The sequence below is a fragment of the Neopelma chrysocephalum genome, unplaced genomic scaffold, assembly GCF_003984885.1.
Source record: "Neopelma chrysocephalum unplaced genomic scaffold, ASM398488v2 Primary Assembly neopelma1_44, whole genome shotgun sequence".
NCBI classification, from domain to species: domain Eukaryota; kingdom Metazoa; phylum Chordata; class Aves; order Passeriformes; family Pipridae; genus Neopelma; species Neopelma chrysocephalum.
In genome coordinates, this window is record NW_020897703.1 from 8,348,461 (window position 1) to 8,367,904 (window position 19,444).

The 19,444-nt window shown below is 37.6% G+C and overlaps 2 protein-coding genes and 1 long non-coding RNA gene across 10 annotated transcripts in view; 2 read left to right on the forward strand and 1 right to left on the reverse strand.

Moving 5' to 3' along the window:
• The window catches only part of LOC113965241, a 7,411-nt gene extending 6,228 nt beyond the window's left edge, over positions 1-1,183 (forward strand). The window contains exons 2-3 of the long non-coding RNA XR_003533481.1: positions 680-887; positions 1,152-1,183. This is a non-coding gene — a long non-coding RNA (uncharacterized LOC113965241). The remainder of the gene's footprint in view (positions 1-679; positions 888-1,151) is intronic.
• ZDBF2 (zinc finger DBF-type containing 2) overlaps positions 1-4,782 on the reverse strand; it is a 23,995-nt gene extending 19,213 nt beyond the window's left edge. The window contains exon 1 of the mRNA XM_027678338.1: positions 4,771-4,782. The gene's annotated coding sequence lies outside the window, so the exon portion shown is untranslated. The remainder of the gene's footprint in view (positions 1-4,770) is intronic.
• GPR1 (G protein-coupled receptor 1) lies at positions 2,064-18,685 on the forward strand. Of its 8 annotated transcripts, XM_027678345.1 has the most exons (5): positions 2,075-2,147; positions 2,767-2,843; positions 4,675-4,822; positions 4,889-5,102; positions 15,904-18,685. In XM_027678345.1, exon 5 carries the CDS (start codon positions 15,920-15,922, stop codon positions 16,970-16,972), a length of 1,053 nt encoding a protein of 350 aa, XP_027534146.1. In that variant the 5' UTR covers positions 2,075-2,147; positions 2,767-2,843; positions 4,675-4,822; positions 4,889-5,102; positions 15,904-15,919; the 3' UTR covers positions 16,973-18,685. The 8 variants fall into 8 exon arrangements, with proteins under 8 accessions (XP_027534145.1, XP_027534146.1, XP_027534147.1 ...); XM_027678346.1 differs by lacking the exon at positions 4,675-4,822 and having other exon boundaries at positions 2,767-2,847; XM_027678343.1 differs by lacking the exon at positions 4,889-5,102 and having other exon boundaries at positions 2,076-2,147; positions 2,767-2,847.
• The last annotated feature ends 759 nt before the right edge of the window (positions 18,686-19,444 follow it).

Consider the following 19,444-nt stretch of genomic DNA (forward strand, 5'->3'; position numbering starts at 1 on the left):
CACAGTAGCCAAGAGCAATAGTCTAATTGAAGAATAGTAATTGTCTCTTTCATGCAGATCTGCTTGTTTTATGCATTTTTATTAATCTTAACAATCTTCAAGAACTTAGCTGTGAGTTGTTATTAGATGAATACAGAATGAGAGACTTAAACACCTTGGGTCACCAAGCTGTGTCCATTGTATATAGCACCATGATGTAATCCTATTTGTACTGTGGATTTGGGTCTTTAGTCCAAACACCTATTACATAAAAGATGGATAACTGAATCTCCAGACTTTACACTTGAAATAGAAAATAAGATCTCTGTTGGTTGTAAGAATAGGTGTAGGCAATTATGCTGGTGACTTGGATCCTGAGTGGGTGGAGACAGCTAAAATCCTGAAGAGGTGTGGCTCAGGTTTATCTCTGTGCTTTGGGTTTCTCTGAACATAGACTAGCAAGGCTTTGGGCAGATTTTGAGACACCTGACTCAATACAAGATGCATGATATTAAATTCTGGCTTCATTCCTCAGACCTATCTAGGTAGCTCTGTAGTTCCTGGCAATTTGTGTGAGGTGAAAAAGTGCAGGTTGGTTAATCCCTATATCAGTACTAAAAATATGAAAATACTTTGTGAAATACGTAGTGAAATAGCTATAATTTGCATAGCCTTATTTTCGTTTCTCTAATCTGTGTAGATCTCTCTGAAATTATTTTTCCAAACACTGGCATTCCTTTGTATGGGAGGAGACAGCACTTCGGCTAAAATGGAAAAATAGTGCTGTCAAGTTGGCTGTTTAGCTATTCAATGACTATAATCTTAAACACACAATGACATATCAGAAGTTTCATTGTCAAGATACCCTCTGAAAATTCCAGTGATTTCAAGTGTTATCTAAATGGCAGGTATAATCTCTTATTTTATTGTCATATGAATATAGAATTTCAATAGCTGTGGTCTGAAAGTTATGTAGAAAATAATTCCTACTTATTAGTGGAAAATCAAGAAAAATGCAAGTATAAAAGGAAAATCGTGGGGGGGAAGCCTATTTCTAATAGTATTTTTTCTGAGTGTCATTCTTTATAAAAAAAAATATATAATGCACTAAATTATTGTTTAATATTAATTATTTCACATAATGCAATGCCCTACTGACTGTATTTTTGCAGGAGTTACATGAAGTGCTGCTGCTTGAACTGGTATGTATATACATACATATATACACATATATCAATTCATTTATATGCTTGTGTTTTGACCTGACTAAAGTTATAGATGAAGGATTTTGTCTTCTGCAAAATTGCTGCATTTCTTTGAGGAATTATACATGAAATATTTCAGATCTTTAATATCAGCATAGAAAGAGGATGTGGACCTGCCTAGATGAGCCAAACCTCCCTTCCTCGAGTGGTTTGTTTAAATGTGTCGCTGGAGAATTTTGCCATAGTTGCTGACTGTGGTATATAGTGGGCAGTTAAGCCATAAGTAAACATTACAGCTTTACCAAAAGGATAGGCATGAATAGCCATTAGTTTCACAGGAAGGGAGGAAATGACCCTTTTCCTGATTGTCAGGTAGTTAAACTCGGTCTTTCCAGAGTGGATTTTAATCGATGAGGTATTCAAACAGTGAGGACAAAGGAACAGTGAAGAACTGCTTTTCTAAAAAAAGGACCGAATTGTAAACAGCAGTAAGTAGTTGCTTTCTTGTGTTGTCCAGCTAAAATTGACCTTAAGAAAACAAAATATGTTGGACCTAATTTGCAAATTTATGGTTGGTACGACTTAATTGAATTAGTGAACGCTGAATTTAGTTTGGGGTGTTCAATTTAGTCTGGGGTGTTCCTTAGTGCTGAGATTATCTGCACGTACAGATAGGCAACTTGATAAGGTCCCAGCAGTGGGAATAATTATCAGAACTATCAGGCAATTGTTGGCAATTCAGGTAAATTACAGCTACTTTTGGTTTTTTTATTACTTTTTACTTTGTGTTTTGGTTAATACTGGTAAAGTGTTTCTGAAGGTTTTTCCCCTGTATATTTTTTTTTCCATACATCCTCTGCCTTTGTTTTGTTTTATAGGGTTAAAAAAACCCCAAAGAATCAGAAGTGCTTTTAAAACTAGACTCAGTTTATTCACTGCTTGACTACCCGATATCTATTTTGTGTATGTAAATGCTCTCCTTTGTTCTTTTTCCATCAGGTATAAAGTAGTATTTCTCTGCTTTGCAAGTTCCACGTGCAGTGTATGTTCATGAATGCATGTCCCTCTTCAATGCTGCTCTGGCATATTGCTATACTTAATGTAGACTCAAAATTCCAAGACTTTGATAACTTACCCTGTTGAAAAAGCAAATGACATGGCAGAATAAAATACAACTTCCAAACAGAAAAAGGAGAAGACGTGAAAGCAAACAAGGTACATTTTTTTCACTTGTTTTCTTCCAAGCATCTAACTTGCACAAAAATATCTGAAAAAATAACACTAAAAAATGAATTATGTCAGTGGTTAGTGGATTGCATTAAAGTTTGTATTAAAAAGCCATGCCATTTGTGCCTCACATTTTCACTTTTTCTGAGCATAGAAGGAACTAAAACAAGGAAAGATTTGGGGTCTAATCTTACATTCTTCAGTGATTTAAGATTCCCACTGTGGTTAATCAAAACTGTAGGTGACTAAAATGGTGTATTTAACTCTAAACAGAAAACAAGCAGAACAAAATCCTTTCAGATTAAATGCAGGTTTGTCTGTAAAAGTCTGTTCTCTTTTCTTTTTTTCCTCCCAGGTGTGTTACACATGCTGGTTGTACTGTTATACTGGTTACTCAGAGCAAAAATCCCTTTCAATGGAAAAGGAGCAAATGTAGGTAGGACAGATAGGTAGAACAATTATTTTAAATGCAGTAATCTGCTATTCTTGAAAAAAAAATTCTCATTTCCTATGAAAACTTTCCTCTGTAAAATGTCTTCTGGGCCCTTAGCATTTGGGATTTCATATTTGGTACAGTGGTAAGGAAAGGTGAGGAAAATAGCCATGAGAGGTTTAATCCTCCTAACGAGGATAAGCTGTCATCACCAGTATATGTCAGAGTAGTCACAAACCTGTTTTAGTTTATGGTGAAACAGCACCTTAAGGACAGTTCCTCACTACCCCAAACTGCTAGAATCCATTGCATTCTCCAGAATGCTCCCTTCACCGAGAAGAAGAGCATTTGGCATATTTGTGACTACTTTTCTTGCTGGTTGGGGGTTTTTTTGTGTATTGTGTGAGGGTTATCTACCCGGTAATTTCCTCTTTTGTCCTACTAAAATAGTACTGAGCAAACCCTTGAATTAACTGCCTTACAATAACTGGATTTGGCAAAGTACCTAGAGACACACAGACTCATGTGCCATTACAAGCAAAAAAACCTCAGCAGATCTGCTGTTAAGTGGAGCCTATAGTTACCCTATCCCAATATTTACAAAAGAAGAGAACTACTGCTAAAAGAGATTTTATCAATGAAGGTTAACCAATCAGTTACCTAGAGAAAATGGGAAATCTTTAAAATGCAAGAAATAAACAAGTGAGGTCCTTGACTCTTTCCATGTGCTTTCCTCAGTCAACCCCCTCTGTTCATCTCCTGTCTTATATATTCACAGGAATCATGTCCCCCTGTCCTTTTCTCGTAGTCCAGGGCCTCTGTGCCTCACCATAACATAACCTCTAATTCTATGAAAGGAGGATGGAGATTTTCGCACTCATGTTCAAGCTATCAGTGTTTAAAGTTATATTGGCAGAACAGGAAGAGTTGTCATGGAGGAAAAACAAAACAGGTTGGTTTTGCTAAAAAGAGGTTTTGGTTAGTGTTAAGAGAATCTGTGATCTCTGAAATCTGGAAAATTTGGCATTGACTAGATTCAATCAGTGTTGAACATGTTACATGTTTTGCGCTAGTGATAGAGGAGTATTGATAGAGTTGGATTATTGCTCCCACTAGAAGATTTGATTTTGGTAAGGGTAGACTGACAGATGCTCAGCTGATTTAAAATGGTATGGTGAGTGTGATACCATCAGAGTCGAGTGAATCTATGGTAGGTTGAATCCAGTGGAATAATATTCCCATTTTACTGACTGAGAAGCTGAACTACATGGAGATCGTGAGGCTTGGCCACAAAAATTCGGCAGGCTCTTTACAGAGTTGGGAAACAACCCAGTCTCCTAAAATCCAGTTCAAATTTCTGACCAGGGTTACACTGTCTGACAAATAGTCACTAATCAGTGTTTTGAGGAGCTCACTTCTGTCTCACACACAGAAGGATATTAATCTACTAATCCTAAATACAAAATGAATGTATCATGTCATACAGTTACAAAATGATGCTTTCAGTGTGACTTTTTAGGCATCTTTCAGCTCATTCAACATTATTTTCTATAAACCAGAGTACTTACAAAGAAATACTGTTCAGCCTCTTCTCTGCATAACAAAAAGCAGCCCACAACTGTAAGGTCTCTTTCCATTCATCAGTCACCACATCTGTTGCTTGCTTGGACACTGACCAAAATGATTCATTCACATGTCTAACATTTATTTTTGGTGAAATACTGGGATTATACAGAATGGCAATATTTCAAAAATGGGTCTAGAAAACCAAGGGAAGTTGGAAACAACTTCCTCAGCTGAAAACAAACACGGCGTTATATCATTCTGCAGCTTTATTAGAGGGAAGGCAGTAGCCAAGTGAAGCAGCTGGAATCACACTGAAGTCACTCTGAACTCTGCAGATCATTTCATTCTTCCTTCTGCTACAGAGCTCACGTCCCTGATTTAAGGTGCCTTTTGTTTCAAAGAACTAAGAAAGGTAGGTCAATCTCTCTTATATATAAAATCTTTTTCTCCCTCCCTTCTACATAATGTGTCTCTACAGCTACAACAAGACTTGCAGGCAAACTCTGTAAGATGGTGTAGCACATACTGGCCAAAAGAGCTTCTTGGCAGAAAGGCTGTGATACGTATTTCAAAGATTGTTTTAAATCACCCCAGCAGCAAGAAAAGATATGAAAGTATGCGTGAATTTAATTTTTAATGACTTCTGAATATGTTTATACACACTTCAAGGAGTTTTATCCTGTCAGAGAATGGTAAGTGACCTTGATTTAAATCTCTCTCTCCCCCCCATCTCCCGTAGTATGCAGGTTTTTAGGTTTTTTATTTGGGTAGGGATAGTGTGTCTCCCATAGCTGTAGAAATTCCCAGTATTATTAGAAAAAAGTACACCAGTTCTGCTCTGAACTGATTCTAGAAACTGGAAATCATTTCAACTTAACAAAATAATTCTGAAGAATTACAGTCATGCAGAATTAAATAAGGTTTCTATGATCTCAGCTGGAAAGTGTGTGTGTTTTCCCTAATCACTGTGGAATAAGGTAGGACGTGGATCTAGTTCATTAAGTGTATTGGCTTGTTTCCTAGAAGTGACAAGAAGATCTGAAGCCTTGTATACTACCACACAATGAGACAGGGCTATATTCCACCACCTATTCAGACTTTGTGATAACAGTGTCATTGTCACCTGTTGCCTTTCTAAATGTGATCTTGCAAAGCCAAACAACATCACAGACCTGTTTTTGTAGACTTTGTAGACATTGAATTATGCCTATGTTCATATGTCTATGAATTAAAACACATCAAAACACATTTTTTTTTCTAGCTGAATGAAATTATTTTTCTGAATAATTTTAAATGTTCATTAACTCATAGCTAAGGAAAAGAAAGTAAGGGTATGTCAGGGTAAAGGAATTTGTTGGAGCAGCTTTGTAGAAACTGCTTTTAGGATTAACTTGCTTATGATACCTTACTTTCACTAGCATCATATTATTGTCCTGCTTCAGCTGAATTAGGAAATGCAAATATTTCAATAACCCAATTTACTTTTGTTTAATGTCATTGCAGCTTCTGCCCAAATTTAAAATATTATCAATCACTTATGCCAGGCAGACAGGATAGAGGTCCTACCAAGTTTACTTCAATCCTAGGAATCCCTATATGTGCCATGAGTGGCATTACAGCACACTTCTACTGCACTTAAAATCTCTGAGTGTGGTGCAGTGGAAGTTATTTAAGCCTGGAGAATGAATTTATGGTTTGAATTCTCAAATTGCCTTTGTGGAAAGGGATCGTATGTCAGGAAAGCTCTGTATAAGGATTCTTGGGCAGAATCTGATCACAGATTTTTACTGCTCTGGTGGGGGCAGAAGGAAAGTATTGATCAAAATAATAAATTTCTATGTACTATACATTACACGTTCTTTTAATTTTAAGAATTTCTTTCTCTGCTGACAATCTAATGAGCAGCATCTGAAATGCTTAGATTTGTGTTTATTTCTGATAGATTGATTAAAGAGGAAATTTATATCTGTTTCCTAATAAAGCCAGTTGCCTTGAAGAATTTTCTTCTCCTTCTGTTTCTTAACAGACACTTGAAGTTTGTGATCTGTTATTAGATGTTAATTTTGTATTAATAACTCTGCTATTCCAAGCACTAAGCGGCAGCTAGGTTTGCAGAGGATTGTAATCTATTGAATGGTCTTATTATTTTCTTATTTATTTATTTTGTCTTGTGGAATGTGCCAGCAGTTCAGCTGTCTCTCTTACTGTGGTGGCTGATTGTCTGGCTAATTTGCACTCATTATTTCTGATAATGGTTTGACTTGTGTTCATTCAGTTTAAAGCTAGCAGTTTCACAACACTGCAGGGCTCTGTTGTTGCTGGCTTTGCAAAAGAGAGTTCACTGGAAGGAACAGCTTCTGGTGGCTTGTTACCAGAAGAAAAGGATTGCTGTGACTGTGGTGGGCAGTGACCAAGACACATTGGTTTTAGATGGGAATATGCCATAATGCAGAGATGAACTCTCCCACACTTGTTACTACTTTTACAGTGTTCTTGAGGCTCCTGAGACTAAAAGAAAAGCTTTGTGTCCTCAAAAGAAACATATAGTTCTTCCAGGGGAGCTCAACTAATTTTGTACTCTTCGTGTCTTCATTATGTTCCAGAGCTTGAGAACCTGAAGACAGGACCCAAAAACCCTGTATCAGCCCCTGGCTGCTTTTTTCCAGAGAAAATTGCTGCTGGCTTATTACAGCTCTCTTATACCTGGCCCACCATTTTACTGCATTACAGTTCTTTGGATAAAACTGAACAGACCTGCTGCAGATACAATAATTTTTTATTACTGGGCTCAAAGGGAAGCTAATGAACCCATAACTACAAGTCAGGTTTGTTTGCAAGAGTTAACTGCAAAGGCCAGCACACTAAGTCTCTACTTCTTGGCGGGGACATTAGCTAGCAACAAGTTTGCAGCATTTTCCTATTTCTCTTCCCCTCCCAGTCTCTCTTGTCCCTTTTTGATACTTCTTGAAGAATGTATTTCAAGAATCACAAGGCACAAGTATGAAGAACCAGCATCTTTTCCCTGTGTCCACAAAAGATACTTCCCTCTTCGTTCTTTCAGCAAGGTCTGAATTCTGCCTCCAGCTCTACCTTTGAATCTACTACGTGGCTTTGGGCAAGATATTTCTTCTGTTCCTTCTCATGGTCTTCTTGTGTCTGTTTATTTTGTTTATTTATAAACAAAGCAGGAATTGTCTCTCATTACGTGCTTATAGTGCCTAGATCCAATGAGGCTTTGATCTCGAAGGCTGAGGCCTTTGAGTACTTTCCCGACATAAAATACTTGCTTTTTCAGCAAGTGTGAGCTTGGCATAGAAGTTTTACTCCCTTCTGAAGCCTTTTAGATAATAGAGGGAAAAGGGTGTGTAGTAAGTCCTGTACTGTCAATGTAATATCACTTTCTACACTCCCACTCCTTCTTTCTAATGATCCTCTTTAATGAGCTCAGCCCCCCATCATTTTAATGAGATGTTTTGAAAATACTAAGAATCATTGCCCATTTAAGAAGCCCATTTAGAGGTTGTGCTATATCTAGCAGAGCCAAGTGAGAAGTGATTTGCAAAGCTAATATGGGAAGCCTGTAAAACCAGTATTTCCAAGCTCCTAATTTGACACCTTAATCATGGGTGCCATCTATTCCTATCAGTGCTAGGGAGTGTTGCCAATGTCATATTAGGGAGATGAATAAATATCCAGTCCTCCTGATACTAACATTATGAATTTTTCAGTTTTGCAGGAATACAGGCAGTGCTTATTTTAGACTTGATCTTAAAGTAAATGAAATAGTTAGCTTTGTATAAGTAGGAATATTAGAATAACACTCATACAGAAGTAGACACCCTTAATCTACTGTACACAATTATTCTAGTATATTAATGGTGAGGACATAATAAAGTATGTTATCCAAAACATTTCAGTTGATAAGAAATGTACTAGTGATATTTTGGAATTGGATGTTCTGATTTATCCATGCAAGAGTAGGTGTCAACAGTAATATAATCATAGCAATATTACATTCATGAAAGAAGAAACTGCTGATGTGTATTAATGAGGAGTAGAATAAACCTAGGAGAACAGACCTCAATTTGGAGGACAGTACATAACCAAGCATACTGTTATAAATGACTGGGAAATTTAATATTTCTGGAAAAGAATAGGATATAAGAAGGCATATTAGAGGACTGAGTTGTGGTGCTAATTTTCTCTGGAGTTAGTTCTAAACTCTTCTTGTTAAAAGGATAGTAAGTGTAGCAAATTGTAAGCTATTTTTTATGTCTTATTTGATAGATATTTTGTGTCTTGCTGGAGAGAGTTATTTTATTTTTTTCTGTAATGACTTGTTACTCTGCAGTACCTTTAGGATGGCTGTTGTCTAACATATATTTAATTGTCCTTATTCAGTCTGCTGGGACAACAGTTGATAATCTGAAAGAAATATCTGCATACTCTTTATTCTCTACTCTCACTTTGATGCTTTCTGTTAGGAGGGAGTTGTGGTAAAGTGTGTGTTTGCTGAAGGAGTACGGCCATGCAAAAAACATGTTCAGAGCTGCATGATCATGTAATGGCACATGAATGGTAGTCAAAATCATCTTTCATCACAAATATATGAGACAGTTGCAAAATAAAATTTCCAAGTAATTTTTGCATGAAAACCTTTAAAAGCCATAGTTCATTAGAAATGCAAGCATTCATTACCTCGTCAATCTAGTCACTGTGAAGCTGAGGCACTTACAGTTTTTTTAATTGGATATCTCTATTACTCTAGGTATGTAGTTATTATGGTGGCTTATAGCCAAAGAAAATACTGCTGGCATTTGTAGAGGAATAGAAAACACATGATGTCTCCCTGGAACAATACTTCGTTAGTGTGCATATCTTACATGCTGAGGACACAGCCAGTATGATATGTGGTGTACTTGCTGGGCTCTGAGAGGTGTGCTTAACAGCTCTGAGGTATGTCCTGGGTGTGCAGAGACAGATTAGTGTATGTGACCAGCAAACGGTGGAAATCCAGATCCATTTTCTCTTCAGTGCAGAGGAAAAAGATCAGAACCTTTAAGGACTGCCCAGGTAAGTGCTGTCTCCCTCCAACACAATGGGCATGATGGCACGGGGAGAGCCTCCCTTTAGGAAAGGGAAGGTCTCCCAGAGTTGAAGCCGTGGTTTCTTCACTTCTTCATGAGTGAAGGGACAGTGTTAAGTTTAAGAAAGGAGGATAGGACTGTGGTTAAACCACTAGGCAGGGACTCCAGGTTTAGCACTTGGTTTGATCAGAGATTTCCTGTAGGTCATTCTCAGCATTCCTGTCTGTAAACCAGACTGGTGATACTTCTCACTTGAACCTAGTTTCGGTAAGGGTTATGAATACTGAGGGGTTGAGACTGGTTATGTAAATACTTTGGCAGTGCTGACACGTACAATATAAGATGATATTTTAAATCTCAAGTGGCACTGTTTACCTAAACGTCTATTTTTACCTACTTGTAAGAACATGAGAATATTTTTTTCTGCAAAAATGGGACTACTTTAAGTGTTCACAGGTATCACCAGTCATTTTCTTTACCATATTTGAGGTCAAATGATAGACTTGCAGTGGCTACGGCAACTCCTTACTTTCAAAAGGAATATTAAAAAAGATATTTTTACTTTTAGCTGTGTTAACAGAAAGGAATAAGGGCAAGAACAGGCACTAACTATGTAGTTATCAGGTGCCCTCCCCTTCCCTAGTGTGTATCCTGAGGACATCCGGGTTTCTTAGTCATCTTTGGGAATAGAAGACCTGGTGGTGCTTGGGATCAGCATGAAAATAAATCACTTTTGATGAGATGCAGTTGCTGGTTGCAGACATTCATCATTTACCTGACTGTTGAAATGGTAAACTGCTTAATTGCAGCAGTTGTCTGGATGATTTGTTATATTAAGGTCAGACCTACTGTCGATACTTTTCCTATTACAGCAGCCTTATTTAGATATGAAGTTGGATTTTCCATTTGTTGGTTAACATTTCTGTGTTGGCAAAACTGCTGACCTGAAATCATAACTTTACCAATATTAACTTTGTCTGTGCTAGAGGGGTTTGTTAATCTCACTGTAACACTCCATTTGTGTAAAATGCTATCAGGCTATTATTATCTGGTCAAATGACTTAAATACCACAGGTGAAGTGATGTGTTATGACTAATAGTGTCATGTTTGGCCTTGCTCAAAAAAAGCTGGTTTTGACCTAAGTTTTAGGAGATGTCTAGCTAGTACATTGCATATACATTTCTATCACTGCTTCACTGAGAGACATAATGGAGAATGATAGTTATTTGCATTATTTTCTTGTCTGCTAGAACAAATACATGTATATTGTGGCTTGAAATGGTTTCCAGTCACTTGTCATATTTATTGCAACCCATTCTAGTTGTTGAATTCATGATGGCTTCTGAAGTAATTAGGTTACCATATGTCTAATGCTCATTAAAACAATAGTCAGAAGACAATTGTTTGTGTACATGTCTGTGAAAGAGAAAACATACACACAAGCCTTGATTCTGCCTTTGTGTGTAGTGCCTTAAAATGCTTGTGGCCTGGTAGCTTTGATTGCACGGTCAGCTTTAGGCTTAAACTCTAGCATAGCTATGATTTAATTTTGTAGTACAGGTGTATCAGGCACTTACTGCTATAAGAAAGCTTCTACATAGAGGCAGGTGGTTGTCTTGGCTTTGTTCTTTTAGGGAGAAATATGAGTGTATGGCAGTTTGTAATCTCATCAGTATTCCTTGTGCATTTCATAATCTTTCTTATGTCTTCGTAATATATATATAAATATAAATATAAAATACAAATATAAAAATATAAAATATAAATATATAAAAGTACATATGTACCTCTTATGAATTTACGTAGCCTTCTGAGTTTTAAAATTTATAGATAAACTACCCCGTGAATTTCATGTTTTGTTTTTTGAGCTAGATAAATTCAAAATTTGTCACCTCAGAAGTTCCCAGAAAAATTTTTGAGGGCTCTCAAGTGGATTCAATGCCCAGACAAACTTGCCGATGCACAGTATGACAAGGAGGCTTTTTTTTTTTTGTGAAACTGGTTTTTCTCCAACATTTGGTGCTTGCAAATGACAGAAGTTGAAGCAACTCAACCAAATAAGCTTTTCTTTAACCATAAATAATACACATGGAATGTGATATGCTCAAAATTATTCATAAAGACATTAAAAGGAGAGTTTGTGTAATATATTCCCTCTATGAACTGAACTGTTGAGACAGCCAACTCTGCAAACTGTGATTTTCCTAGTAAGTCAGAACTTGCTACTGTGACCTCTGAAACCAATCTAGCTGGCCAGGGGCTCTGAACACTGTTTATCACACTGAACAAATAGATTTGGGGACTACCACTCAAATATTTGTGTTAACTTTTAACTGATGTATGCAATGAATAAACTCTTTCCTTGGACCTCTGTAAAATTCAAAGATAATGAGGACCAAATGTGAGAGAGAGGCTGTGTTACACCAAACATGTGGTATAAACTGGCAGTGTAATTCAGTTGGGTCCTAACTTGTGTGGTGCCCAGGGAACTTTGAACCCCCACAAAGACTTTACATCAAGTGAAGTAGGCGAAAATTGCAACTTTTTTGTTTGTTTTCTTCTATTTTAGACTGAAAATGCAATGTAATTTAATTCCAAAGCCGTTCCACTGACCTCTGGGCTGAGGTGTGGAGAGGTCAAACGACTTCCCCTGGTCAAACAGGGTGCTTGTGGCATAGCCATGAATAGATTCCAAAGTTCCGGTCCCATGTCATAACAGCCGTTCTTAGAGTGACAAAAGCTATTCTATTTTAGGCAGATCCAATAATTTGTCCAAGTTGTCATTATGGCTTAACTACATAGGGGCAGAGAAAACAAACTCTAGGTATTTTAAGTAAAAAACTATGAATATGTCAACTGAGATCCAAGTTTGTAATTCCCTGCTGAAATTCAGAGAAAGACATTTTGTGCAACACATAGTGAAGTCTGTTTTCAGCAGTTCTGTGGCTTTGTATTTTAGAAATTTTTCACAAAGATTTGTATTTCCTGCTAATTCTGCTTTCTGTCCCAGGATCTAGAAGCACTAAGTGCTAGCCTATGATATTCCTATGAAGTTGTTTAGTAATTAACTTCTGTTTTACAGAAGGGGACAGGAAATGAAACCTCCTGGTCAACTATTTTCATAATTAAGCAACTGAATCAAGGAGGCTCAGTTTTCAAAGCAGCTTATGACCTCAGCAAACAGGAACAGACTCGTCAAACCACTGCTGAGCATACGCTTTACACAGGGTGTTTAGTATTTAAAATAAAATTGAAAAAAAAAAGGACAGGATGAAGTCTAAACTTGGTTATATTAATCCATAGGCAATAGAACACTGTTCTGTAACCTGTGGCTGCTCCCAAGTCTTATTGGCAGACCTCTAACCACACTTTCCTGTTTATTGAAAAATATTTTCCATGCACTGGCTCCCCAGACCAGCAAGGACTGAGCCAGTGAACTGCACCAAACTTCCCTTACCCTTTCTAACAGTTGCCTGAAAGCCAAGAAGAAACTGCTGTCTAAAACTATTGTTTTCTCTACTGAGCCTCAGTTTGCAGACAGGTTCATGAGAATTTTTTCCAGCTTGGAAATTAGGCCATTTGTCAAAGACCATACAGGAAATCAGTGTCATAATGAGGAATACAATTAGATTTCTTCACTTTTAAGACCTAGACTTGAACAGCAAGACAGCTCTGACTCTGAAAATTTATTAATTTCAGAGTCGTGTATTTGAGATAGTGTGTTTTAAGATCACAAAGAAACATCCCTGCTGAATGATGGTTAATAGAAAAAAATCTGGATCCTTATTGGTAAACCAGAATAGCTCCCTGACAATCACCTACTGCTTATCTTTTTCAGAACAGGGCTTAACACTCTGAGTCCTGTTATAGAAGTACTTCATACATGTCAGTGCCAGAGGTAAAAGTTCCTGGACTTCACAAATGTAATTGGCAGTCTTTGCTGAACCCCAGACACAGAGTTTAGTTTCAGCCTCTGTGCACTGGAAGCAGTGGTAAACAACGTTCCTCCTGCTTTCTTACTCCCACTGCAAAAGAGTAATTGTATTGGAAGACTAGAGATAAGGAAAAATAATTGCATCCTGAAGGTGTGCTCTTTCAATGGAGTTTTAAACTACTGGAGGCTTGGTAAATATTTGGCATTTATTTATGTATGTTTTCTTTCTCCTGCTATACATCATCTTTGAAATACTAAACATGAAATTAACATTTTTGGGCGATAGGCAAATGTCTGTCATTATGGTTTTTTTAGCAACATTATGGGAAAAAAAGTCTGTGAGGAAATGTTTGAATTCAAGTATTATTATGTTGTGCTAACTCTTGAAAGCAAAATTTATTAGTGACTGAAATAGAGAATATTATTCAGCAAGAGTTTATAGAGTTGAAATTTTTTTTTATTGTTTAATTGCAATTGCAATTTGCAGATTTTGCAGATTTGAAGGTATAGTTCTCTATATAGGCAAAACCACTTAAAAATCCAATTATTAACCTGACTGTCCTCTGAAACTGTCCAAATATAATGTTGTTCCAGATGTTAGTGGTACTGTTCCATGTTTATACTATTCTCTCAGCAGCTGTTAGGCTGTTTGAAAAAATTACTCAGATGGGTGGTAGTGGTATTTAATGCAGAATCCACCCTCAAAAGGGTGGATTACATAATGTAGGGGTAATTACATAAATGTAGCCCAATAAGTATCATTTTATCAGGACAGCAAACCAACTAACATTCCTTCAGCCTGATGTAAATTAAAAAGGACAAATGCTATCATAGCCTCTTGACAGAACAGGCTGTATTGACTCTAACGACATGTTTTTTTAATCAAGAGATATAAAATTACACAACCTTTTTTTTTTTCTTCCCTGTCCATCCATCTACAAATGAGAAATCTAATCCTGCTAATGCGTGTGCACATGCGTAGCTTCACTTGTGTGAGTAATCCTTTCAAACTGGGAGAACTACTTTTTTGGAGGAAAGGTATGTACATGAATGCAAGCTTGCAGATGTGGTTCTGCAGGCAGTGTGCTCAGGAGACCCCTCTCCTGTTGTCCTTAGCATGCTGTAATGAATGGAATTACAGGAATGCAGGGCTGAGTTCCAAAAGCTCGGGCTGAATTTCGGTTTCGGAATGGAGATAGCACTCAGAAGTGTAGCGGTAAGATCATTCATAGTACACCTAATGAACTGGTTGCATCCTGCTCTCAGGGGCGGTTTCTCAGTGCAGCTGAGTCCAGCCAGACAATATAGCTTTAAATGATAACAGAATTTGGCAGAATAATTGCTTTGACCATTGCAGATACTTTTGTCAGACTGTGGCCACCTGTAGTGTGCTGCAGCTTTGTCACATAAATTCTGACTGCTTTTTTTTTTTTGTTCAACCTCTGTTTGCTATCTGTTTTCTCCTTAACATACTTTTGTTTCCAGAGTTTTTCTTTTGGTTTATATTCCACTTTCACCTCCCCTGCTGCCTTCTCTCCCTCCCATATAAGAAAATTCCTATGTGAAAAATCATGTTGTACTTGTAAGTTCCAGACGCTTTTGCAAGAGAAAAAAGCTGAGAAAATTCTGACATTTCTGTTTTGAAATAAAAAGAAAAAAGGAGATGCACATTTTCATCCATAGTTTTTACAGTGTTGTATTCATGGGAAGCTTTATTTTTTTTCATCTATACCTGTTTCTCAGCTCACAGGTGGAAGAATAGTATAGTTGTATGTATTATCCCTGAAATATGTTCTGTATGTTTCTTTCTGTACATTTTTTGCTGCATTAAGGAAATCTAATATGTTGAATATGCCTGAAAATCATCATTCCTTGATACAAAGATACATGGTAGAGATTAATAAACCCATGAACTTTTAGTTGCTTGAGAAATCACTGTCATTTTGTTAACTATAATTTGAAGCGGGGGTGGTGGGTGTAATTTTATAAAAAATACCTTCCTGATGTTTTAAGTGAACTTTTTTGCCTACATAGATGTCTGATGCTCTTCTGATTTTAGACAGATATAATCTATAAAACTTGCTTCATGTAGGAACAGAGCAATAAAGTATGAAACTTGACCAGAAAAGAATAGCAAAATCGTTCTTTTGCTATCATTTGATAAAATTTTGCATCTGGTCACCTAGAAATTTACCAGTGATACTGTGCTCAGTGCTGTCACTGAGAAGTCAATATGTGGAAAACAGTTCCTGAAGATTTCAAGTGTTGTTTTGATTTGAACATTCCTTAAAATGCCTGTGACCAGAATTCTTCACTAGCTTTGTGCTAGCAACTGACATAAAATGTGATAGATATATAAGTCAATGTTTTGGGGGTTTTTTATGAGCAAGAACTTAAAAGAATTGCAGTTTACTGTTTACAGCACAGTAAAACTTTTCTCCTTTGACCATTTCATTTCTTTTCTTCCCCAGAAAGCAACTCTGCAGCATGACATTTGAAGATTTTGAGAACTATTCTTATTTCTACGACCTGTCTGAGGAAGATGAGTCACCCCAGTCCTCCCTCAGCATTGCCCATATTATTTCCCTTTTCTTTTACAGTGTGGCATTTCTGCTGGGAGTGCCAGGTAATGCCATTGTCATCTGGTTTATGGGCTTTAAATGGGATAAATCAGTTTCTACCCTCTGGTTCCTCAATCTGGCCATTGCAGATTTCATTTTTGTTCTCTTCCTGCCCCTCTATATTACATATGTGGCAATGGGCTTCCACTGGCCTTTCGGGAAGTGGCTCTGCAAAATGAACTCATTCATTGCACTACTTAATATGTTTGCCAGTGTTTTCTTCCTGACGTTCATCAGCCTTGACCGCTACATCCGCCTTGTCCACCCAGTCTTTTCCTACAAGTATCGGACTGTGAGAAACACCCTTGTTCTCAGTGGGGTCATTTGGATGTCAGCTGCAATTATTGGTGGCCCTGCCTTATACTTTAGAGACACAGCTACGGTTCTGAACAATGTCACCATTTGCTACAACAACTTCCATGTGCACGACAGAGAACTTATTTTGCTGACACATCACATTCTCATTTGGGTGAGGCTTGCGTTTGGTTACCTCTTCCCTTTAGTGACCATGGTCATTTGCTACTCATTGCTGATTGTCAAAGTGAAGAGGAGAACTGTATTGACTTCTAGCAGGCTTTTCTGGACCATCATTGCTGTGGTTGTAGCTTTTTTTGTTTGCTGGACACCATATCACATATTCAGCATTGTGGAGCTGTCTGCTCACCATGACGAAAACTTGCATGACTTACTACAGGATGGCATTCCGCTCTCCACTGGCCTTGGTTTCATCAACAGTTGCCTCAATCCAATCCTCTATGTTCTGATAAGCAAAAAGTTCCAGGCCCAGGTCAAGACAACAGTCTCTGAGGTGCTAAAACTGGCTCTGTGGGAAGTGAGCCGCTCGGGAACTGTCAGCGAGCAGCTGTGGAGCTCGGACAACAGCCATGCTCCTGTGCACTATTGTGAAACTGCCCAGTGACTGTTCTCGTCAACATGCCTTTCCAGAAGAGCTGGCAGGAGATTTGGAGGTGTTCTTGACTTCACATCTGATAGTCAGATATGCATCTTTGCATGTACAGTTTTCTATAAACAGCTGGCTTAATTGCACTTGCTGCTTTAATTGAAAGGATTTTAACGGACATCATTCGGGTGTGGTGTCCTTGCAATGCACATACAGCCTGAGCTGGAAGTTGTCAGCATAAGTGGAATTACTCCAACTGGGTTTTTGATTAAAAATATTGTTTTAATCCTATTGTTTTGCTATGGTTCCATACCTCATTGACATCAAAAGAGCACATAATAAAAATATTCCTCCTTGCCATCACTGATACCTCTCTTGTTTGAGGCAGTCTCATCCAAGAGGTTGTAGCCATACATCAGTGGCCATGAGTCCCGATTGTCTAGTGCTACCTGAAGTAGGAATCACCTAGCTACATCCCAGCTAAGTGAAGTGGCACCACTCTGCAGCTGGAGAAGAATCCCAAGACAGAGAACACTGAATTGCTGCCTTCTCTTGTCAAAAAAGAAAAATATGGAAATAAAATCTGTCTTCTCCCAACGCTCTTTATCTTATACTCAAAATTAAGACAGGAGACCCTATGTTTTCTGGTCACTTATTCTTGTGCTTTTAGCACTAGCTGGGTGCAAAATACTGAGCAGATGTTTCATACAGGTATTAGGTTCATTTGAAATGTGCAAAGAATTAATGAGAATGTTTCTTGCAGAAACTGAGATTAAAGGTCCTGTGCCATACTTCTTTTAAGTTTTTAGGCTTACAGAGGTTTACAACTATTGCTTTTTATTGCTCTGTCAAGCAAAGATAAAGAAATAACATTGTGTTTGCCTTAATGTCAAGCTTCAAAAAATGGGTGGAGTGAATTCAACAATATTCTGTTACAAGTCTGTAGTCAAATTTGGACTTCGTTGCCAAATGAGAGGCAAGACAGTTCATCCAGGAAATTGAGTCCACTCCCACAAGAAAGATGAAGTAGTCCCAGTTATGCTGTATTCTGTTCCAACTTGTTGCCTGCTGCAGAATCACACACACCAATGCAAACATATATACATACAGATATGCTATGTGGAGTGAACCAATTTCTGATGCAATACCACTTAATTAAAAAGTTGAATGTGGGAAGAAACTCCACTAAAAGTAAAAGCACAGAGCTTTGGGTAAATTTGAACTGTTTTTAACTTGCTATTGGCTTAGGTATATAGAATAAAATTGCCTTTCAGATAATCTACCTAGTTTCTACGGCCTGCCAACACACATTAGTAGCATTTATACTGTAATTGAGGCCTTATATGTAAATAGATTTGCATTTGTATAAAATATATATATGTATGCATGACCACACCCAGTACTGGTAGCTGTACAAATAGAAACAATCTGACTGGTCTTTAACTATTTCTTTGGGCTCTGGTTTCAGAGCCTGGGAGAGTCAGGCAGGATCAGTGGAATTTCGGTGTATTTCACTTCAGGCTTGAAAGCTAGTAAGCAGCACTCTTCCTTTGACTCATTTGCTGCCTGGTACATAGTTACTCATCATAATATTTTGGCACTGTGCTGCTGAATATGCCTAAATGAAACATTTTGGAGTTTTTCTTCACATGTTCCCTGACATCTTTCTAGGAATGATGTACTTTCCTGACTGTAGTCCAAGTGAGGTAATAAAATTTTGTTGTTTCCAAAGAGTGTGTTCATTTGCTTTTCTTAGCAGCAATATGCAGTAACTGTCCTTTTTTATAACAGCTCCTTCCCGAAGATTTTGGAAGATGAAAGCAAGCGCTGACTCTTTCTACTATGGGAATTAAGGTTTCTTGTTGCACGTCAGCTATGTGCGCACATATATTCCTATATACAGTACAGAGGCTGATTTTCAAAAGGGAGAACATATATATGCTGTCTTCCATAGATGATCAGAAAGTGTGCCCTGAAGCAGACGAGAGAGAATAGAATTGAATAGGGCCAAAATCAGCCTTGATCTATGGAATTAAGTGGATTAACAATTTTGCAATGTAACTACTACCATTCACACCAAGATCAGTTGCAGAATTATCTCCAGATCATTTCTTCCAGACTAATGGAAGATACCTAAACAAAACAGATAATGCTCTAAGTTTCTGTTTCCCAAGTGTCTGCAAGAAAAGACCAACAATTCTCTGCTTCTTGGACTGAAGGATGCTCGTTCAACCCACAATGGAAAAGAAAAGCAAGAAAAGGGGATCTATCTGATCATGGGATACTTGGGATACTTGCCTTGTTTACTCTAAGATGCTGATTTTTCACAGGCACAATGGCCCAGTAATACACCAGCACATACCCAAACACTACACAAAACCCCCTCATGTAGATATATGTGGATTATATGGAATTCTCTTGTCCACATGCCATTCTATTTTCTCACTGGGGAGACTGTGCTCTCTAGGTTTTTTTTTTTATTTTGTTCTT